Source organism: Magallana gigas, chromosome 1 (assembly GCF_963853765.1).
Source record: "Magallana gigas chromosome 1, xbMagGiga1.1, whole genome shotgun sequence".
Classification (NCBI taxonomy): domain Eukaryota; kingdom Metazoa; phylum Mollusca; class Bivalvia; order Ostreida; family Ostreidae; genus Magallana; species Magallana gigas.
In genome coordinates, this window is record NC_088853.1 from 22507521 (window position 1) to 22532078 (window position 24558).

General features: G+C 33.6%; 2 protein-coding genes and 1 long non-coding RNA gene across 3 annotated transcripts; 2 read left to right on the forward strand and 1 right to left on the reverse strand.

Annotated features, from left to right (window-relative positions):
- Window positions 1-4166: 4166 nt before the first annotated feature.
- LOC105345242 (uncharacterized) lies at window positions 4167-6335 on the forward strand. The gene is made up of 3 exons (XM_066088670.1): window positions 4167-4512; window positions 4873-5487; window positions 5831-6335. Exons 1-3 carry the CDS (start codon window positions 4224-4226, stop codon window positions 5884-5886), a joined length of 960 nt encoding a protein of 319 aa, XP_065944742.1. The 5' UTR covers window positions 4167-4223; the 3' UTR covers window positions 5887-6335.
- Window positions 6314-13793, reverse strand: LOC105345243 (uncharacterized). Its single transcript, XM_011453336.4, has 13 exons — window positions 13526-13793; window positions 13330-13437; window positions 10666-10717; window positions 10497-10532; window positions 10209-10369; window positions 9948-10101; window positions 9749-9835; window positions 9135-9330; window positions 8771-8847; window positions 8231-8374; window positions 7738-7898; window positions 7435-7622; window positions 6314-6404 (listed from the first exon to the last, which is right to left on the reverse strand). Exons 1-13 carry the CDS (start codon window positions 13706-13708, stop codon window positions 6383-6385), a joined length of 1569 nt encoding a protein of 522 aa, XP_011451638.3. The 5' UTR covers window positions 13709-13793; the 3' UTR covers window positions 6314-6382.
- A 2480-nt stretch (window positions 13794-16273) lies between these two features.
- On the forward strand, window positions 16274-18217 carry LOC105345245 (uncharacterized). The gene is made up of 3 exons (XR_004600229.2): window positions 16274-16355; window positions 17019-17101; window positions 18127-18217. It is a non-coding gene; the product is annotated as an uncharacterized lncRNA (long non-coding RNA).
- Window positions 18218-24558: the final 6341 nt, after the last annotated feature.

The following is a 24558-nucleotide window of genomic DNA, read 5'->3' on the forward strand; positions in this document are numbered from 1 at the left end:
ATTATAAGAATATTACAATTACTGTACTTTAAACTATCAAAATGCATAGTATTCTGTTGATTTTGTTAACATTTATAGTTGTGCTTAAATAAAGCACCATGCATGCTTTCCCTGCTTTTATATCCTATTAAACGTTCATGAAAGTACAGGCACGTAGCATTAGGGAGGGGGCATTTTTTCTCGGAACAGACATTTTTTGGTCAGGATTTTGCATAAGTCCGCACCCCATATAAGAACAGTGCTACGTGCCTGATGAAGTGTATAATTGTAGAAGATAGATATCACCATCAACTGTGCTCCAGGAATAAGATGGTATATCAGTCTCAATATTTACATTGTTTTCGCAAATTCTTACTTTAAAAATAACCAGCTGTATAAAATTTTCAATTTTTTTTTCTTGCTACATTTGTTTAATCAATCATCGACAATCCCAAATTGTGTTGAACTTCGTCCACAAACTGAGAAATGCCTTGAAAATTTACTAACCAATTATCTATAATTGAGATAAGTAAAACTCCTGTATTCATTGACTACAAATTAAATATGAATCGTAGACCTCCCATGCAGATTCTTCAAGACAATTCGAATTTATCATCAATGCGTGCTCAAAAGTAGAACATTGGCAAAAGACAGTTTTCATCGACCGTAACGAAAAATAGTAATGGAATGGTGAATAAATCCAAACATGAAATCATTCAACTGCCAGAGAAAAGAATACAGGAGTGAAAAAGCAAAAAACATGCGTTGATCTAGGAAGTGTGTGTGTGTGTAGGGGGATGTATTAATTTTCATTGTAAAGCTAACGAAAATGTGTTTTGGAAAGACCCCCCCCCCAAAAAAAAATAACCAAAAAAAAAAAACCAAAAAAAAAACAAAAAAAACATTCCGGTATATCTTCATCTTTAAAGAATTCCGAATCGTGCCTACAGAAAAAGTTTTCTTTAAAAATTAAAAAATCTGAATTTCGTTTGGACAAACTGCAAACTTTGCAGTCCTGTGTTGAAGTGCACTTATGTCAAGGCCGCGTGCCCTTCTTTTTGTGAGCCTCGATCTCGTCTTCATCTGATAACGAGGCTGGAGACAATCAACGACTATGTACCAAGACAGGGGATCTCCTCTGGGCCTGACCCAAAAACAATGCCGCATTAATACTGAATGGAATTTTGACAGCTTGAAACAATTCTGGAATAAAGGAGTTTACTGTCAAGGTTATTGTCAAAGCATATGTTGGTGGTAACATTGCTATTCAGAGATGTGGGTAGCAACATGTATTCCTGTTCTTTATTTTAAGACAAACAGTAATGATCTACATTTAGATACATATTAGGCATATTGAATTAAGGTACCTTTAATTGTCCCAAAAACCGATATATTGCATAAATATATTTTGTTTTGAGATAGAAATATAACCATCTTTAGTCGATCAAAATCACTTTCAATTTCCTCCGAGAAAAGACCTTCAACGACAAAAAGTACAGAAACACAAAAGTTGCATTTGCTTACATAAATGCAGAAAATGTATGCAAACGTAGGCTTTCAAATAACTTTATTCGGCCTAATATAAAATTTAAAATGCTTGAATTGATAACAAATTTAGATACATGTACATGCTTTGAGATTGTAGTTGTTTTTAAGGTCTTCCGTTTCAACGGAAGACCTTATTGTTACTGCTTTGTTTCTTTTCCTCTATTATTTTTTTTTCTATCATGTTTTCTCAAAAACGCTTCAGTCGAATTTCATGAAACTTTTTGAACTTACTGTAGACAAAATTTGTAAGAAAATTGGTGATCATTTTTTTGATCGTCACATCCGGTCCCGAGATATTGAAGATTTTATGTTTTTGTTTGTGTCCTATTTTTCTAAAAATTCTGAAAGATTAAACTTTCAAGTTTTCAGTGATGGCAGAGAGTTTTCAGCTGTAGTGTCTCTCGCATATCCGAACATCCACCGACGCTTCCGGTCGTCACTGGAAGGAAGTGAAAAACCTTAATTTTTCAATTTTTTTTACTTGAAATGTTTATGCTTTTATTCGACAGAGACGCTCTCAAAACGTACGAATATGAAATTTGTTTTAAAATCGATCCACGCATTCTCGAGATTTTGGGCTCCAAAGTCCTGATGCGAGAGTCTGCCTAGCTCAGTCGTTAGAGTGTTGGACTTGTGCCCAGGCGACCCGGGTTCAGTCCACGAGTGCCCAATATTTTTTCGTCTTTAATTGTGTTCAGATTTATGATTTTATATTTGAAATGATAGATTTTACTTATTATCAATTTAATTTTATCAAAAATCACAATAATAGTGACTTTTTAAAGTGTAATTCAAGTATAATTATATGAAATTTTTTTAGAGGGTTAAATGGAATTTGATTACGTGTATAGAAATAATAGAACCCCCCCCCCCCCCCCCAACTAATCCTATAGTCTACTTTATGGTGCACTCAAACGAAAGACCTTTCGTTGCTCCAACGAGCGTCTAGTTGTAATTACATTTGTAATTATATGAAAGGAATATATTTACATAGTTTTGTCATCACTTTACACCAAAAAATCTTCGCTTAGCTATAAAAAAACTTATGGGTTTCAAACAAAGGCTAAGCTAAACCAATTTTATTAAAAGATTTTTAATTTTAGTAAACCAATTGCCACTGTTGTTGATTCTTCCTTCATAACATGCTCTTAATGAGCAGCAATATGTATTTTAAGTTTAAGCCAAAATTCAAGATAGCAAAATGATCAAAAATAACATGGCGACCATATAATTTTATGAGTTTAAGTGAGCTTCAATTAATGAAAAAAATATCAGAACATTTTGTTTTCAAAATGATGGATGCTACAGGGCTGAAATATTGACGAAGATCAAGTACTTTACAAAAATTAAAGTAAATCATTGGACGGCCCTTGTTGTTTCTTTTATTCTGTTAAAAAAGTAAAAACTTGTACGTAACATAGACCTGTATTTTATTCACAGTTTTGATTAACAACCATTTATTTTATATCCTGAGAGAAATGTGAATCTCTCATGTATTCGCTCTGCAGTATTGTGGGAAGACTGAACCCAAAATTGGTTCCCTTTTTTCAACTTTATGACGAGATGACCCGATGTATCCTTCCATCCCCTTATCTGCCCATTACTGATTATTTGTGCTTTCCACACACCATCTACAATTCCGTCAAGATCGATACTGGTTCCCTTGTACGTACAGTATGTCCAGAGAAAAGAATAAATGCCATCTTCCGGGGCTGTGAATTTACCGGTGGTTGGGTTGTACCCACCGCCTTCGTTAAGTTGAACATTCTTGAACTTGATGATGGTATTTCTGGATATGTTATATACAAGAAAGGCAGTGCATTTTTTGAATCCATAAGTTTCATCACTAGTAGATAGTATAACTCAAATAAAAAAAAGAATAATTAGTCATCACAATTAAACAACTAAAGCTTCTGGAAATTCAAAGCCACAGAAAATTACATATACTTTACCTTTGTAGAGAAACCTGAGTTCACTATAACCTAAAGATGGAAATCAACTGGTTTTTATACAGTTTAGTATAAAAGGTTTGGCAAATGGACTCCAATCAAAATAACATTAAAATGCAATTCTAGATTGTTGCATGTTTCTTTTAATCACGTAATGTAACAGTAGACGTGACATTTTTTTCTAAATTTATCTCAATTTGTTTTAATGTAAAAACGCACTTCTCTTTTTGTTATGAAATTACTGCATTATTAAGGTCTTCCTTTACAATATATTACATCCAATTTTTTTTTACAAGAGGAATGCATTTTTTTAACAGAGTAATGCATGAGGAACGGAAGACCTTTTTGTTGCTAAAACAACAAGAGTCTAGTTTTTCTTATTTTTTCTTTATCAAATCTCCTCTATAGTTAACAAACAAAGAGAAGCATGAAACCATTGTGAAGTGTTCAGGAGGTCGTTTAACTTTTTTGTGTCATTTTAGTGAAATCGACTTTATGTGCTTTGAGAAAACCATAGAAGGACACTTACAATATTGCTGAATAGTCATTATCCAAAAAAAATAATAGAATAAAAGATAACACCCCCCCCCAAAAAAAAACAACCCCCAGAGCCTTACGTATTAGCCGCGTAATTAAGTTGGAGCTACATGTAGTTAAGATCTTACGAATATGTAACAGTGTGCTTTAATTTTTGTATGAAGTCTTTATTTTACATGATTTTTAAGGTCACGATACAGAAGCATACGAATGGATATCCACAACAACCTCAAGGAAACCGTTGCCAACGGTTACCTCAGCAGGTCGTACAATGGCGGACGGAACTACGCATTGTGGAAAAACTACTTCCGCCGGAACTTCTGCAACCTTCCAATTCACGAGGATTGTAACGCCACGCGAGATTTGGCGTATCTCGAGAGAAAGGGCCATATCAAGATTGGGGACTATGATGTTTTGATCGATATATTTAGAAAGATTGACGAAAGAGCCATCCAGTATATTGAAAAGAAAACGTCAGACATCAAGGCGGTCGGCAAAGGTCGGTGTGATGTAGTAATGACAGGCACGGATCTAGAAATTTTTCCCATATGGGGGGGAAAAGGGGGGGGGGGTCCGAGGGTTAATGCCTGGGAAAAAGGAGGGGGAGGGGGCGAGGCTTATTATCGGTAACTTTTTTTATGTGAATTTAAGAAGTTTTAATTTTCAAATCCCCTCCCCCGACACCTTATTATAAAAATAGCTTTTTATGGACTCTTAAGTATGGTGGCATATCTTTTAGGAGGTGAAATTACATGTAATTTTTTCGATTGCAATCACACAATTATTTACAACAAAGGGAGCACAGATTAAAAACTGTGGATAGGTAGAGGGTTAATTCAATTAATATTTTTTTTTTCAGACGTGAGAAAGAAAAAATGGGCTCGATTGAGAATTGCTGTCAATCCAAACATCGTTTCGGAATGTGAAGAAAAAGATTTTTCAGATCTACTCCAGGCTATTGCGGATTACATGAAGTCCCCACACTGGGCGTCGGATTTCAAGACGGTGAACCGGATGTCAAACGTCATGGCTGACAAATTGGGAATGAACGCTCAATTAGTGGACTTCGTGAACACTCTTATTCAAAAGACGTCCCAACTTCGCGACATGACTGATGACGTCATACACAAATTCGTTATCGGAATTCTCAAGTTCGCAACGTCACTTCACAACGACTTTGGTTTCGTTATCCAGAAAATTCGATCCAAATGCGTGGATTTCTACGGCGAGTTCGCGAAGGATCCAGATCAAAAGGCGGAAGATAAACTTCGAAATTACGCATGCGCAGAGATGTCTTCGTTGTTATCGTCTGCCGGATTCAGTAAGAATGAGCTCAATATCAGCATGGAGCTCCACTACTTTCCTAGGGACATTTACGACAAGATCATTGAGCACTGGGACTTCTACCACCACACAATGCACCTTCAGAAGTCCAAATCCAAATCCTTCATGTCCCAAGATTTTCTCCACAGAGGTATGGTAGCAATAATGTAATAGACACACGGGCTTTAATGTAAACAAGAATATGGTCTTGATGCTATATAGCAGACTTAAAACGATTTCAAATTTCCTTTTATATAATTTCAGACTGTTTTCTTAAAAAATTACAGAGTGAAAACATATGTTACATATTTACATGTTACCACATATAAACTAAGTTTTTGACAAATAAACGTTTTGTATATTTGTGCACGAAGGAACATTAATTGGATGGATATTTTGATTAACATGTATGACCAATATTACATTGTTAACTATAGAATTTATGTCGGAATTATAGATGTGATAATTTGCACTCTTTAAACCTTTCTTTACAGACAGCGACAGATTCAGAAGCACCAACCAGAGCAGAACGTCTTCCCGATTTAAATAAATCAAGAAATCAGCACATATTTGATGGACAGAATTACAGTGTCCGGATACAATTTTGTAATTTTGTAAATTTCAATATCCCTACAAATACCATTAGTAATATCGAGATAGTCTTTATCACGCCTGATCGTATTTGATCACTTCATATTTTTCAAAGAATAATGCTTTATTACTTACCATTATATAAGTTTCAGCAATTGTACGATTAGATATAGAAATAGTCATTGATGAAGTGTATTGGACTTTACATTTCAAAATCGATTCGTTGTGTTACGACAGACAATAAAATGCACTGATCAATGTAAAAATATTTTCATAACTCGCTAACACATGTTACTCAATCTAATATGTAACTTTCAAATTAACTTGTCTATTACAGCAGTGATATTACCTTTGCATTTGTGATATATAATGCATGTATTTACATGTACATTGTAAGTATACACATTTTATTGACCGACATTTTATAACATTACAGATCTTCTAATCCTCCGACGTCACTGAGGTGATTTGTTGAACCTTAAAAAAAGGAAAAAACATAATTAAACAAAAGCATAAACACTGTAGATTTAATATGCACACAGTTAAACAATTTTAAATTGATGATAAAATGCTTTATTAAGACAATAAGCACAGATGTTCAGAGATCAGACGAACAGATAGAGGCTCAAAACTATGGTGGCATATCTCTGCCTCTTGTGTGCAAGTTATGTTTCTATCAAATATGTTGACATGCAAGATAATTATGTCAACATGCAACATAACTATGTTGACATGCAAGAAAATTGCAATCAGATAAGAATTATACAAAATCTCAAAAAATCTCAAATATCGCCCACCTGTGACATCCAAGATGCTAGATGCTTCCTTTTTATGTCGACATGCAACTTATTTATGTTAATATGCAAGATAAATATGCTGACATGCAACTTATTTATGTCAACATGCAACTTATTTATGTCAACATGCAACTTACGTATGTTGACATGCGAGATAAATATGTTGACATGCAACTTAGTTATGTTTACATGCGAGATAAATATGTTGCAATGCAACTTATAAGTTGTATGTCAACATAACTAAGTTGCATGTCAACGTATTTATCTTGCATGTTAACATATCTAAGTTGTATGTCGACATAAATAAGTTGCATGTCGACACAAAGAAGTTGCATATTAACATAAATAAGTTGCATGTGGACATCATAGGTAGCGTATCTAGCATCTTGGATGTCACATGTTGGCGATATTTGAGATTTTCTATAACTCTTATTTGATTGCAGTTTTCTTGCATGTCAACATAGTTATGTTGCATGTTGACATAACTATCTTGCATGTCAACATCTTTATCTTGCATGTTGACATTATTAATAGAAAAATAACTAGTACACAAGGGGCAGAGATATGCCACCATACAAAACAGTAATAGAGAATCTGCTGAAGGAAATTCTGGTGACGTCATCAATAAGATTTTAATCATCTCAATAGAAAAACTTACGTTATTATGGGAATCATGATGTAACTTCATTGCATCATAAATATACACTTACTTTTTACATGGTCCATGCAATACGATGATGTCATCAATGGCGATATCACCGTGGTAACTAACGCCTTGCGTGAACTCTAAGATGATCTTATGACGTGTTGGTGACGTAGGGATTTCCACCACCGCTCTCTGCCAATCGTTTCCTTGGTCGCCATATTTATTCCAGAGCGTGCTGTTTGATGCTCCTTGCTTAAATAAAACAGTGATACATAAGCTTTTTGAAATTTTCGTTCGATCGATACACAGCAGCCAAAACAAAATCAGAGCAAGATAACCTTAACCTTGACCTTTGACCCAATCTTACCAAAATCACTGTCAGGGAGTCCGTATCCCTTCCATACATGTGATACCAGAACGTCAAGCATTCGGGTTCTACGCTATTGGTAAAATCCGAGGACACTAGAACGCCCTTTTCTTTTTTCTGATGGTCTGAGGATTCAAGATACATGAAAAACCCTCCAGGACCTATATGAATTCATTCGAAAAAAAAGTAGATTAAGGATCAATTATTCCCAAAATACCAAATCAAAGTGGCTTTGGAGACAAATTGAAAGTGGATTGGTGGGGGGGGGGGGGGGGCGCTAGAGGCTTATGAGAAATTTGATAAACCAAAAAAAAGTAAAAAAAAGTTTTTGGATATGGTTATGTTTAACTTTGCAAGACAGCAACCCCTCCCCTCCACCCGCGGTTCTGATGCCTTTGAACCAAATGGTTAGGAATAATTCAACTTTAACGACTTAGATATAAGGAAAAGAAAATTATGTGCCTAAAACGGAACTTCTGGTTTGTTTTCTTACTTCCGCCAATCGTGTGGTCCGATGACGGGCCTGTCATGGCGGTCAGTGTGTTGCCTTGGTAACGGACCAGATCAAAGTCATCACCCCTTCCTTGTGTCCAAGAACAGAGGTCTTTTTCGAAATCACAATCCAAGGGGTCATCTCCTGTTATGTGAATCAGAATTTGATGAAGTTAAAAACTTATAGTTATTGACTGTCAAAAAAATAATCAATATGCATAGTGCACAAAATTAAGAATATGAAATATGTAAAATGACCAAATCGTCTCATTTCTGTTGAATGTCTATACTGTTACACTTTCAGGTGTCTTATATGTCAAAGATTCGTGAAGCTACATGTACGATAATCTCTAGAAGAAAGAGTTTAATAAAATAGATTGCAAAATTATTTGCTGGGAGGGGAATTCTCGGCACTTCACCCGATGAAAACTATGCTTAAACAACTGGATTTAATTAGTCCGATATTTTTTTACGAATATGGTTTCATACGACTGTAATGGGTAGTTATAATTATTGATGTTTATCACACTGGCTCATTTACCTGATGTTACTTGTAAATCAAAGCTTTCTTGTACCGTTACCGGTTTCCCTGTTTCATCAACAACATATGCATTGCATCTAAACAACGTCAAAACAAAAATATCAATACATATTGAGTAATCGTGTGTTTGCTAAAACCTCTGGAAAAATTAATTCTTTCTGTGATGATGTTCGTCCCGTGACGTCAAGAAAAATATATAACCAGACCGAAATGCACATGAAGTGATTTATTCACTTTTTTTAAAAACTTGAAAAGTGAGAGGTTAAGATCTATAACAAAAATTATGAGAACCACTAATTTTTCGTTTTGGATCATAACCATGGAGAATCTTATATTAATTTTAACCGATTCATTAATAATCTACCTGTATACACCAACGTCACTAGGGTACACTTCAGGTAAGATGAGGTGATTCCCTTCTCGGGGCATGCGCACTGGTAGTTGACTAGATCCGTCTTTGGTCCAGGTAACGTTTACTAGAGTTCCGTTTCCGGTGGGACATGTCATCCTGACGCGATCCAAGATTCCACTCTGTATAACGTTGTTTCTTTGTTTTGGAGCTGAAGTATTGAACGACTGACTCATTGAACTTAATGTTAAAAAAATAAACTAAGACGGTTAAAAGAATCACAATAAAACAATATGTTGAAAAGTGAATCTGTTTGGATGCCCAAACTTATAACACAGTACCATTTCACTATCAGTTCGCGTCTATAGATTTATTGGAAACGTGCACAGTTAGATCCGCATATCTATGCATTCCGCCGAAGGTCGCGTGCTCAGTCTACACACGTGCAAATTCCGAGTTCTACTTAATGACATTTGAGCAGATATAGCCCGACAATTTCCGACAAAGTGACAATGTTCCACACAATTTGCAAATAAAATACATCAAAACGATTATCTGCAGAGAAGAAGCTGCAGTCAAGATGCACTTTTATCATTGCTTTTAATGGTAGGTGTGTGTATCTTACAAACCTTTACACAGACACTTTGGGTCCAATCCTTTCCCCGGGGGTCCTCGCGGGCCAGCGTCACCCTTCTCACCCGGGAGTCCTGGGGACCCTGTAGACAAACGCATAGGTCTGTAAAACCGATAGACCTATTAACCTATGCTACTAATTAAAAATCTTTATGAATTATGAGAGAGAGAGAGAGAGAGAGAGAGTCGTCCTACCTTTGGGTCCTGTCGCCCCCTTAATACCAGTATCACCTGGCTCACCCTGATCACCTGGAAGTCCGGATGTTCCACTTGTTCCATTCTCGCCAGAAGGTCCGGGATCTCCGGGAATACCCTTGTTTCCAATTGACCCAGAGTTTCCCTTAGGGCCCTGAAATCAAACAGCGATTGCAAATCATGAATCATCGATTCCCTATTCAAAATGGATGGCGGAAGATTTCATATTTTTTTTACCGAGAACTTTATTAAATTTTGTACCTTGTTACCAAGATCACCCTTTTCGCCAACGGGTCCCATATCTCCACGAAGACCCAAATCCCCCTTTTCACCCGAAAGTCCATGGTCTCCTTTACTTCCGGGTAAACCGGAAGTGCCTTGTTGTGGTTGAGGTCCAGGATCTCCTTTCTCCCCCATTATACCTGCAATATTAACATTTAACGCTCATCAAGTAAGCGGGTTGCATGGTAAACGTCTCTATCAGGCGATTTGTACCAAATTTTAGCATTTATTGATATTGTAACTTTTTAGATTTTCCAAATATTTTACCTTTCACACCAGCTGTTCCAATGTCTCCTTTTTCACCTTTAAAAGGAGAAATGTCGAGAAGATCATTGAATGAAGTGTCACGAAAAATCCTCTGACAAAAGCTTAAAGATGACAATTGTTTTCATCAAGAAAAAAGTAAAACTTTAATACCAAAAGGCGTTTAACTTACCATACACACACAGTCTGGTATTATTGATGCAGTGTTGTTCAAGAACCAATTCCTGCAAAACATTTTTATGCGTTTTATTTCATAGACATTTTTGTATCTATTTTTTAGGTCGATATACGACTTCTTGAAGGAATGTTTAAAGCAGAGGTGCGAACTATATGCAGCTATAGATTACTAGTAAGGTGTATCACATGCACAATTTTTCGTCTAAAACCCCTATTACATCGGGACTGCATTTGGACGTCGCACATACCTGCATGATGAAACCGTATGCACAGAGACAAATGACAAAAGACCGGAGAGGTTTTAAATACATTTTAATTTTTTTAAGATTGTCAATGGGTTGGCGCATCGTTGAGAGTGCGTTCGGCATCCTGGCTCAGCGCTCGAAGATCCTCGATCCTCACTACGATGCAAAACGATCCCATTACAATCGCTATCATCGTAAAAACCTAGCTAGCTGTACCATTCTTCACAATTTGGTGTGTTAACGATATCCAACATCCAAAACGCTGACATGGACGAAGAAAATGCCAATCACCAATTTTCTTTCTGGTTCTTGGCGGGCCTTGCCGACTGTGCATAATTTGGACTGGACAACAGTCACAACATCACGGATCCCAATCGGGACGGTACAGCTGTAAAGAAACAGCTGGAGTGTTTGAAGTTGTACTTCAACTCCACAGTTGTTTCTGGTTCTGTTCTCTGGCAGCATCGCATGATTCGAGTTGTACTATGATACGAACATCATTATAAACAATTGTTTTTTTTTTTATATGTTTATAAGGATTGCATAACATATTTAAGACTACTACGCAATATAATTTGGCTGTCTTGATAAAAGTCATTGTCAGTTCATAAAGTTCATTCTATCACTCTGCATTAAAACAACGATTGCGCAGTATATCAAAGCATTCATGCCTTCTTTGTCATACTATATAGGGAAACATTCGCCTCCTGCATGTTTTTTTCCGCCCCTTTCGCCCTCGTTGTCTATATAGGCAAATTAATACTGGGTGAAGTGCATTAGATCAAATTGTCTCTCTTTAAACAAAACTTTGTCTTGGCAAATTCAAGACGGGGCGAAATACCGTACAAAGTCCTGAGAAAGGTTTAGCAATGCTGTTGAGCAGAATAAAACTGTTTATTTGCCACATGATGGAGTAGTTCTTCAATTTACTCTTGGTAGGTGTACAATAGGTTGGTACATTCTCTTTGGAACCACAGTGACAGAAGCAGGTAAACCATCGCCTCTTTTGTACAGTCAGTGTAGGCAGTTCTCTCCGTTGCCTTTAGTTGAGCCAGCATCTCTAAGACTTTAGTCTGAAAAGCCATGGACTGCTGACTTCTGTTTGTGATATTACTGAGCAGTTGTTCCTCCTCTTGAATGGCTTTCTTGTTGTTCAAAACTGATGGGAGCGGCTCCAGTCGCTGACGAGAGGTTGTTTCTGTTTACGGCGGTTTCTTCAACTCGTCATTCACGTCATCCACAGGTGTATCTTCTCCTTCATCTGCAAGGACAAGGAAAAACTATTGTTGAGTTGTTACAATATTTATTCTAAACACGATTAAACGTACGTCATTGAATGAAAAAAATCACTGCCCCATCCTTAAAAAACGAGCGATTTAATTGTATGTACACTGACTGTTGTTTTCTTTTTAACTTAGGCGACATGTGCTCTCAACCAGGCAAAATTCTGAAGGATCCAGCGGTCCCTTTCTGTCAACTCACTATAGAGTCGTCACGAGATCTAATCTTTCTTAGGGTGTCCTCAGGGTTTTTTTTTTTATAGACGCAGTGTTTTCTCATTACCGCAGTGAGATCTAGGCTCCCTATGCACAAGGCTGGTACAGCGAGAGCGGATGAATCTGTACCAGGTCTTTAGGATATCCAAGTCTGTGTCCATGCCTGCTGCTTTGAACTCCAATTTTTTTTTGAAATCTTTGTAAGCGTTTCGCTTTGTGTTATAGATAGGGTCGTTCACTTCCAGGCACGATGCCATGTATATTCTTTTTGCTCAACAGTCTGCTCAGTCGTAGTCTTGGCTTTTTTCTGAGACTGATTAAAAGAAACTACTTGACTGAGAGGGCATCAAATAACGCGAGTCATCGCGTACAGGTCAAAGTGATGGCCTTGGGTTTATATCCAGTGGTGTTGGATTTATATCCGATGGCGTTGTTTTGGATCATGATGTGTTGCATTGCAACGATTTTAATCCAATGACGAAGGACAAGTTATCCTTGGTTTTGTACGATTTTTGTCCCTCTTTCTTGTCATGACAAGAAACTGATCAATGATGCTAAAACAACCTCCATTTATATACCCATTGAGAACGTCGTTTGCACGCAGTCAGCGAATTAAACACGCCCTGAACTCGCGAACATGCTGCGCTGTCAATTACCGAGTAGAACTCAATGGAAACGCAATTACACGCCACGGGAGCTCCGTAGAAACGCCTCGGTCGCCGACCGGACGCCGTGACATCTTCATCTTGTTAAAAAATAATATAAATCTATATAATTTGTCTAAATTTCCATGCGATCACACGGCGATTAAAGAAATTTTACATCGTCGTGATAACTCTGTATGAATGCAACCCGGTGTGATATATTCCCTTAAACGAAATCCCAATTTCATGACTCGATTGAAATGAAAATAATCACCTGCGCCTTAAGGAGGTCAGCCATCATCATTTCGAGGGGAGACAATTGTCTCTTTTTGGCATGATCTTTTACTGCTGATACCTCAATGAACTTTTCAATTTCCCTTTCCTATTAATAGAAATACACAGATGGACTGCATTTTAGAAAGAAAAGTAATTGATACCAAAAGGAAATAATCCTCATACTAAATACAGACCAATTCAAACGGCTCCTCGTTTGTCCTACAATTCTTTGTCAAAAGGTCCAGCACTTCCGTTTCCTGTTTATATTCTCGACTGAGAGACTGGGACCGGAAGTAAAGATACAGATTAAGGGACATAAACAGAACAGTGTGGATTAGCAGCGAGACACTGGCTAATGTCTGAACAGTGGTCGCCATTTTGTTTATACTTTTGATAAAGACATTAGGATAGAACTGACTTAGCTGTAGGTCCTTATCAAAGAGTATAGACCGCAGTGAAGGTATATGGAATACAATGGCAAGTCTTATCAGTGTCATTTATAGGTCACTGACATTTATATATCAATGATATAAAATAAGATTAATTCAGTCCGATGATTCAACCATTAACTAGTAATCAGCTCTTCAAACACATAAGATATGTTGTGGTTATATTTTAGCCGAAGACGTGATTTTAATATGAAAAAAATGAAACTCAGCGAAGCTCATTTTGTTTCATCTTTAATTGCATAAAGAATGTACTCTAGCATTGGATGTTTATTTTTGGATATCGTCGGTCCCATAACACACCAGGTCTTGTGGACAAAATGGAGTACCGCGCGATGGAGAAAATTCGGTAAAAAAAAATCTTTTCCTTTTGGACAAACACGATTGGAAATAAATACGAGTGGTTTGAAATTAAATCTTTTATCGATTTTTGATATGTCTCATGATCTGTAGTTTCTTATTTAAAAGATACACGACACGTTTCAAATCAGATCTAAAATTAAAATTACAACACAATAAAATGAAATTAAACCAGTTTGCGACATAATGACAGATCCCAATAAAGGATATATCCCATATTCCTTCCCCCGGTTTCACCGGTATTGGACTTAAAATACATCATTTATTCATGAGCTAAAAACAAACAACAAGGCAGCTGTGACATACTATGTATGTGTATTGTCCATTTTTGAAGCTGATGGTTTGATTCGATGTAAGGTAATAGATATGATAATGAAAAAGATACCTTGTTTTTAAAGAATATAATACATGTAGCAGTATAAAATTAAAAATAATTGAGTCTATTTGAATTTTTATCATGGACGTTACCATATATAGACTGGATATTTATAGATCGTAATTTATAACTAAATTAAACAAAAGAAGAACACACGATTTTGTCATACTTAAGCAACAAAAAAGCAAAATGGGTTTCATGTCTAAATCTGTGCGTTTGAAATCAAATATCACCGATGTAATAGAAACTACGCGCTGAGGCATACGCCCCTTTTATATAAAAAGCGGGAAAATCCTAAGAGTTTGCAGTTGCTGTATATTCTAATAAAGTTATGGTAAGGTTATTTTTCCTTATTCTAATGTTTCATTTTTCTTTGTGATAATAATTTGCGATTGATTGTTGAAATATCCTTCGTAATGCAGAAGTTATTTTTTTTTCTATTTTTTTTTTCAATTATTTTGAATTATTTGTGATGTAAAAGGGTTAGTATAAATTTATTTGTTGAGTTTTATGATGATAAATTTTCGTATGATTCTAAATAGATTTTTGTGCGGCCTTTAAAACAGTTTTTTGAATTTATGTTTCTAAAGCTTGTGAATTTATGTTTCTAAAGCACAATTGTTATTTGTTTGTATCTTAAAGATAATTTTAGAGTATCTTCAAAGAAACAATCATCCCTCATAAGATGCGTTAACTTAATACCAGCATGGGAACACGCTTAAAGTCGACTTCTTGTTCGCATGCTACAAAATCTTGCGACGTGACGATACATGATAAAAATATTGGGGTGTTAAATGTTCCCATGTTTATGAAACATAAAACTAAAAAATATTTTAAATGAATTGCTTAATAACGTTGAGACAGCAGTTTGCAGCATCAGGTATGAAATAAAAATTTGAATAGACGTCTTAAGAGCTGCAATGCCTGCCAAATTAAAAAAAAAACCCTGCAATTTTCGGCACACAAAATAATATATTTGATCTACAGATCTGCAGCTAGCATTGTTACAACACATTTTGAAAAATTACGCAATTTGGAAACTTTTATTCAAAGTGTGTTAATTTTGGGAACCAAGTCAGCGCACTTGATCGTCGATATTTACGCACGAAAAAAATTGTTCAGGGTTTAATGGAAATAACTGATAATGTTATAAACAATATTCGATTGTTTTAACCTTGTTAAGCTCAATACGATATATCATCATAATAGGAAAAATCATCATACTATCGACAAATTAGAAATTCAATTCTAGAATTTGTGATTTACACATATTTTTTCAAAGTGCGTTAAGTGTCCCGATGCTTAAAAAGTTGATGAACCTTCAGTGCGCAATTTTGAAAAAAAAAATCAAAGTGGGCCAACTTGGCCCCAAATTTACCGCACTTCGAAAAACAATTTCAAAATGCGTTGATTTGCTCCAAAATTGAATGCACTTTGAAATATTTTTTCAAAGTGCGAAATTTGTCCAAAGTGCGTTGCCACAAAGTATTGATAGCGACACATGGTACCGATGTATCATGATCATTTAGAATTTTGAAGCTGATTACCGATGGTCATAAGAATTCAACTTTTTGAAAATAAATTTTACCTATCTGCTATTCATTGCAAAATGTTTATAGTCAAGAGCATAGACGAAAAACTAAAATAGAATTATAGGGCACGCTGAGATCAATCTTGGGTTCAATGCATTTGCGTTGAATATGCTGTACGGGGTAAAAGGCGGCTAAGGCACCAGGTAGATAAATATATATATATTTTTTTATATTTTAGATGAAGTTCGTACTCTTGATTCTTATATCATTTGTCTTAATGAACGTTGCAGACTCCCTTCCAATGCCACAAGTACGTATGTTAATATATCTGTAAAATATTATCATTTTTTGATCAGACAGGGCTACTAGTAAGTATTTATCTGTACTTTTGACTAACATTATCTGGTTCCTTATGCTTCAATTTCTTAAAATACTATAAAACATCAGAACAGAAAAATACAGCAGATACACATACACTTTTTTGTCTTTTAAAAGTCCCTAGCATTTTGTTATAGCCTCTATGTTCAAATCACGTACTATTTAAAGCAACGTTTGTTATAAAAATACAAAGGGCGTTCAATTTGGAAATAAATCAACATGCTTTTTGCCATAGTCTTTTTGAAAAAAAAAAACTATTTATAAAGAAATTAAAATTTAATTAGATGATTTGATCGTATAGTAGTTAATTGTCGAATACCTCATCAATAAATTGTCGGTATGCTTATGCAAAGGCTTTAGGCTTCCAGGCTTTATCCAAAAAAAATTTGAAAACAATTTAGTCTTTCGTTGAAAACGGATTACATTTATAGGTAAGACCTTTTATGTAGCGATTTGCACTTTCAATTGTGTCAACACTGGTTCTGTGCAGTCAGCATTCATTATTACAATGTACTACGTTTTGCACTTAAAGAAGCTTGATAATCATTTATCAGAAAATGAAATAATTATATATTTACTATATATTATATAAAAGAGGAAACTACCAGATGGTTGTAAGAAGAAAAAGGATTGTACAATCGACCCATTGTCGGATGTTGATCAAGAGGACTTCGTAAGGTATATACCGTATATATCCGTTTTTTTCTCGTTACAAAAAAATTGCCAAAATTGAGAAAGTTTTTTACGTTTTTTTTATGTGCGTCAGCCATTTTTGCAATTTAAAATGTTTCTTAAAAAACGATAAGGATATAATTTCTGCGAATCCAATAATTTTCGATTTAAAAGCGATCGCGAAAATTAGATAATCACGAAATTTACCGTACATTATTAATCATGCACGACAACCATCATCGTGTTGAATAGGAATATGTAGCTTTTTGGTGTTAAAAAAGTCGAATAAAGAACCATTAGTGTTCATTTTTAAAAAAAATAAATTATAAAATTCATTATTTTGAACTTTTCAAAATATTTTTGATAAATTGTTATTTTTAAAGTACCACTTATGATTAGTAAATGAGTATAAATCATTTGGTTTGTTCGTAACAGGTGCAAAACAGAATGCTTTAATGATAGTTAGTGAACAAGGTTTAGATATGTGTTTAAATGACGTTATTTCTTGTTTGATTTTAAAAGCTAGGCAAACTCTTTTAGAGGATGGTTGATAAATGATAAATGAAATTTAGTGACAACAACAACCAATCGTTAGAAAATAAATAAATAAATAATTTTTTTAATTTCATTTGAATGAGTTGCAATTATATTTTTTTATCTTTCAAAAAATTATTGGAGTCTGGTGGTTCGGATAATAAAACATAAAATATTTATTTTATCTTTATTTCAATAAAAGATTAATATGCTACACTTTTTTGTTCAAAACTAAATTTATTTATTAGATGAATAAGACATGTATTTGAATTTGCTATTCAATATTACATATTTGTTATATTAAAACAAAACCTCCCAAAACTAGCTAGTAAACTTACAATTTATGTAACCCACACTGTGTCCAATAACATGCATTTGAATAGTTCTTTCAATATTACATATTCGCCATGTTAGAACAAAAGCTCCCAAAACTATAAAAGTACAATTTATGTAACTCACACCATGTCCAATAACTAGCATCTGTTTTTTATTTTCAGAAACAAAAGACGACAACGACAATGAGATAACGACACTCATCGTAATCATGCATGTACTTGTTTTACGATTCAAAATTAAAAATTGCGCAAACAGGGTCGTTCAATTTTAGATCAACAAGTGACATTTAAGATTTGTTTAGCAACTAGAAATAGCTTTTTTTTTATGTTTTTTTTTAAATACATTGTTTAAAAGCTCTATATTTACATTTGCAAATATGTTTCCCTATATGAACCTACAGAATAGTGAACACGTTCAATTCACAATGATCATAGCACTAGCTTATTGTTTGGATTGTTTTCATATAGCATTAAATGAAGGTGAGAAGGTAAAATGAATAACGTGCGTTGGTGCGTTATGATAATTTGTTCGCTCAACTGACGGCAGTTATTGAGACGACGACGTCAAAAAATAAATTATTCAGTGCTTATATTTTAAATTCCCTTACTGATGAAGTCAATTGTTTACTTAAATAAATCAATAGAAATCGCAGTTCACTGAGGTAGTAAATTAGTAACAGCTAGAACAGTTATATTATAAAACCGGCTTAAACTGGTTATCACATTGACTGTTGAGTTGAGATCGATGAGCAGGAAAATATAATCCATAAAAAATACCTTTTTTGTTTTTGGTATTTTGACAACATGAATGAAATATATTTTAAAACTGATAACATAGAAATCACTGTTTCGGAACTACTTATGTAAATTACAAATAAATCAATACGAAGTGATTAGTTGTTGCATTTAGAGGCATTTAAAGATCACAGAATTTAATGGAAAACGCAGAAGAATTTGAATACATATAACATGTCGGTAATTTTAGCAATTCTGAACAGTTCGCTTTGTTCAAACGTAAATATAAGTAATTTACAGCAATGTTAAAAATTTCATAGGGTGTAAACTTGGTTGGTAGGTGATCAAATCTTCTGAGAAGCCCTTCGGGCTTCACAGGATTTGATTACATGACCAACCAAGTTCATATCCCGGTGAACTTTTTAAATTGCTGTTTATTTCTTAAATATTCACCACTCTTTTTATGTTTTTTTTATATTACAGTATGCATATTATGCAACATGATGTCATAATTAGACACAACGTAGCGTAAGTCGATTAATTGAATTAGATTGAAATACTAACAAAAATACAGTTTAGAAGTCTAGAGTTATAATTGTCAACTATTTCACGTTTTTTTGCAATGTTTTGTTCATAATTTTAATCAAAATATATTAAACAACGGAACAAAATGGTTATTTAGCGTGGAACCTTTTTGAGTAAAACTGTTGGCGGTTTGTTGTGAATGTGTTGTAGGTCTAAAAAATATGATGTTTATGCATAAAATCAAAGAAAAAAGTGATAAATGCAATAAATGCAATCTTTCATGATTGGCAATGGCATACGATTTTTATCCAACCCATTTTGTTTTCTATTCCCGAGCTAAAATCAAATCATATGCGATAAATAGAGTGCTTTCCATTAAAGAGAAAAAGGCCAATATACCATCTTTTCTCCATGAAGAGAAATGACCCTAGTAGAAAAATGACCACCGTCGTAAACAAGATTAAATATGGATTACCTCATATCCAAGAAATCACTGTGTATAGATTTTCATTTTCATAATAAAGACACTTACATTGATTAACAATTAGGTCTCTTCTCTTGTTGACATATGGCGGGAAAATTGCACCGTGCTAGTATATAAATTTATTACTTTTAAATAGAAAATACTTTAAAACCATTTATATAGCTTTATTATTTGAAAACAACCTTATCAAAGTACCTATCGACCAATTTGTACTTTTTAAAAAGAAAGATATATTATTGTCTGTCCCTAGTTATTGCTAACATCACGTTTTGATGATTTTGAATAAAAATACATATACTGTTGAAAGAAGTACAGTTGAAATCGATGAAATGAAAAAAATCCAAGATATCTTCATTGACAAATAATCCCTTTTCACTCATAAAATTTTAAAGGAACGAAAACAAATTTCTTTTGGAGACTTATAATGGGAAATGCTTACATCTTTTCTCCATTCGGAAGTACTCGGGACACCTTGCGCAATTTTTCAACTTATCATTCGGGCTTATTTAATGCAAAATCTTCGTAGACCTTCTACCGTTAAACGAGTCAGCCTCAAAGTAAAACACGAATATGATATTATTTTTGTAGACTTATTTCATGTAATTCATCCTTTTTTTCCCATCTATTTCAGGGTTATTGTTAAAAAATTGGTTGTTCTCAAAACGTTATTCTTAATCAAAACATACAATTATCAAAATACGATGTGAGTATTTTGTGCATTCATTGTAATTTTAAATATTTTTTTCAGAAACCGCACAAAAACCAGTAAAAAAAAGAAGGTTCGAAAATGATCGTCGCGGATTTTAAGTCATGTAGTAAAAGAATTCAAAGAATATTATAAACCTATAAAAATACAAAATACATTTTGATGTTTGATCTGTGTTTGTCTACTCTTGGTTATGTGGATTATTTTACATATGTATATGCTTATGGGATATGCACGTTGATGTTTACAAATGAAATAAAAATTAAAAAATGTCTTATTTGATAAAAGACTTCAGCAACAAAACTTGATACATCTATAGACGCCATCTACAGTCTTATATTACATAAAAAAGTTACTGTTGTTTTGAATGTAAACGACTGAAGTAAATTTCTAGAAAATTGAAAACATTTTCGTTTAAGTTGAGCCCTTGCAAAAAAAAAACAAGTATAACATATACTCTAAAAATATGAAAAATGAGGGCTTTTTGGACAAAATTGATAAAATGACGATAAATAAACAGGTCGTTATTTTAGACAAATATAAGTATGCATGTTTAAACAGTACCGGTATTTTAACAATACCTAATGTAACAGCTACTGTAAATCAATAAAAGCTGACTCGTCTTCAAATACACTAATTACAAATTACTAATTGAAAACTAATTATGATGGCAAGATCATGGTTAGAATAGATAACATGCCTTTATTCATATGATTTAAGCATTTAGTCTGTACTTTTAGGGTCAACAGTGTATCAAGTGTGCTACAATATAGCTGTTCCGAAACTCGCAATATAAATGCATGCGGAAGACCAAACATTCAGGTAGCTGCCACTAGATAAATTATGTGGCAGCCGCCAGATAGTCATATGGTGGCCACAGAAACTTATCTGATGTCCGCCAAATAAAAAAAATGGCATGCCTCAGATATTATTTTTTATCTTGCACCAGTGGGCTTCCGTATCAATGTCCTTTAATTATAGAATTATTTTACCCCTTTTATTGCTCTGTTAACCCTTAGTACGTAAGGTTTCATCAACAATAGCTGTCAACAGAAAGCTGCTTACATGTATCTTTTCGATTTTATATAACACCATGTATACCTGATTTATCAACATTCTTGAAAGATTTTCATTCTGAACATTTTGATTAATTTTTACTGCGCAGTCATTTGAGTACATAAGCTCTTGAAAAAAAAAGTACATTTCATTCAAACATTATAAAAATCTATGTAGATACATGTATACTCTTAATTTAAAAAAATGTCCCTCGTTCCTTTTTTTAAACCGAACACTGATTGTTAGGTGTGTAATTTATTATAAAAAATCTTGCTGAGTATTTTCTATTTAATAACATCACTACTTCTTGTTCATCAATATCTTTAACGATTTTGATTTTAAATTATCCTCTACAGCTTTTTGGAAAGACAGTTTTAATGGAGTTTAACAATAAGTTTGGTTAAGTTCGTTGATAAAGTGTTTAAAATAGATATAACAAGTAATTAAAGTAAGAGTGTTTGTTTACAATGTTATGTAATTCAACAGCAGAAAACAATGGTCCCCTTTTAATGTTTACCTTGCTTTAGTTATAATATCTGAGAGAAATATTTAAGATTGTTTTTACATCCATCTTATCTTTCATTCTGAAAAATTCACACGAACATGACAAAAGTAAAAAAAAAGAAGAAGAAAATGCTGCTTTGTTACAGAAAACGTCAATGAACTTGAGACATTTAAACATCAAAGAGTCTAGAAATATCTAGTTTCGAGTACCTTATAAATAGAACGTTTTCATAACTTGAAAAACCGAACCTATATTGAACTTTTACTCATACAACTATAAAAAGCTGCTTCAAAGTTTAAATCTGCACTTAAAGCATATTAAACGCTGCAATACTCATATTAAAAACATTTCTTTATGCGTGGTTCATTAGAGATACGGAGATGTTACTTACGATATATGTAGCTTTATTTCTGGTTGTGCATATTATTCACAACGAAGCTACCGTCGTCAATGATGTTTTTGCTGTTCGAACAAATGATTATCCGAAATCTTCGTGTCACAAAATTGATAATATAAGAAGTAAGGGCCAATGTCTAGGAACATGCATAATCTCGGTAGATCGCAATGTCATGATCAGCCACGATGAATCTACAAGCACCTGTATGTGTTGCAATGATACCACAGGAAGTGACATAACTGGTTCAAATTGGAAATCTTATGTCCCACGTACATGTAAGTATATTTTTTTTTATCAAAAAGGGTTTAGCCTCAGATTTCAGTGCTGTTTTCATTGGGCAATTTTCTAGCGATTCAAAAATAATGTATCATATTGAGATTAAAAACTTATATTCTGCTTAAAGTAGTGATATATTAGCTTTGTGTTTTGTAGTGCCCTGTGCTGAAGGTTATGCGACGTTTAAGTTGATGTCATACGAAATATGTATGAAGTATTTCCCAGAGCCTGTCTCGTATTCAACAGCCCAGGCGAACTGTCAAGCTGAAGGTGCCGATCTCATAAAGATTGATTCCCAGGAAAAGTACGACATATTCAAGGATTATCTTGGTATGTTTAAATTAAGTTACCATATTTTAATTAGTTGAATTGAAGGTGATGTGATTACTTTACGAAAACAAAATCTTTAGTGATAGACAAAATTCGGTTTGATAAGTTGTAGCATTTATCAGAAGAATATTATGTTTTGCTTCTAATTTCTATATACACAAGATTGTTTTTGATATCATTAAATCAACTTTAGATTTACCTTAACTCAGGGATCAGTTTTTTAAATCAGTCTTTTAAACGTTCAACATCTTAGGTCAAAAACTGTTCTAACAGACATAATATCAATGCTTTTCGTAATTATAGTTTTCTTATTTATATGTTCATTTTTCTGAAATATGTAACGACAAAGGTAAATTTATTTTAAATAAAAAAAATTGACTTAAATTTTCATTGTCTTTTTTTCTAGTATATATTCCCAAAGAATTAGTTTAAATGATATTTTATGTACAATTTAGCACATTGGGTGTTGGTAAAATAACAATGACATTTTGGATAGCTATGTGATGCGAAATAAGAAGAATTTTAAAAATACACCAAGTTAATTCCAGATAGCCTGCATTGAAAACTGATGATTTTATTTCATTTCCCATGTAACTTCACCCCAAAAGAATGCCTACAATATACTGTAAACTTATGACATTTGGCTGGGTATTCTGTTTACCGTTCTTGGTGGAATGGGCTTCCGCTAAAATCAAGTACATTGCTAAATGCCATTAATATATGCACAAGAATAAACACATTCAGGAATAAACTAATTCAAATCCACATGAACTTGTTCAAAAACTATTTTAAGCCAAATATTGTGGAAGCTAAATATAATACGTTTACAGTAGGTAAACATTCTATTTAGTGTAAAGTTCCTTTTAGAAAGGTTTTCTAACTACAAATGAAGCTCATCAAAAATAAGTCAAATTACAAAAAATGATAGATGACAATTTGAATTAAATAAAAATCAAACTTTGACGTTGAATTAATTTTTGCAAAATACGTTTTTATTGTTAACCACCTTTCAAATGTTATAACCAGTGATAACTAAAACAATTTTTTTTAGAGATGTTTACCAAACATCAGGTACTACTAGCAAGAAAAGTAGATATTTATCCTAGCTATTCAAAAGTGAATTTTAGCACTGCTATAGTAAAAATAATTTCTTATTTAAAAAAAGCAACATTATATTTAAAGCAACATTACACCACTACCACAACAATTTTTCCCTTCACAAAGTAATGTTGATAAAATTGTATTTTTCATTTTAAAAAAAGCGTGACAAGATAGGGAAAACACTAAGTTAGTTGTAAAAAAAAGTTATTCAAAGGTTTCGCCATTTTTAATAGACATAAATTATTAGTTATGAAGAAATCAAAACAATGTTTCATAATTCAATATCGAAGTAAGAGTAATTCACATATATTTCTATGCAATCTAGTCCGTTTTATATTTACAAAGTAGCATACAAATGATACCGTTAAAAAAGAACAATTTTAAATCATGTCAACTTTAGTACCAATCGACAGTTATGATCTTATTCAATGATGATGACCATTATTTTAATAAATTAAATTTAGTTCCAATTGCCAACA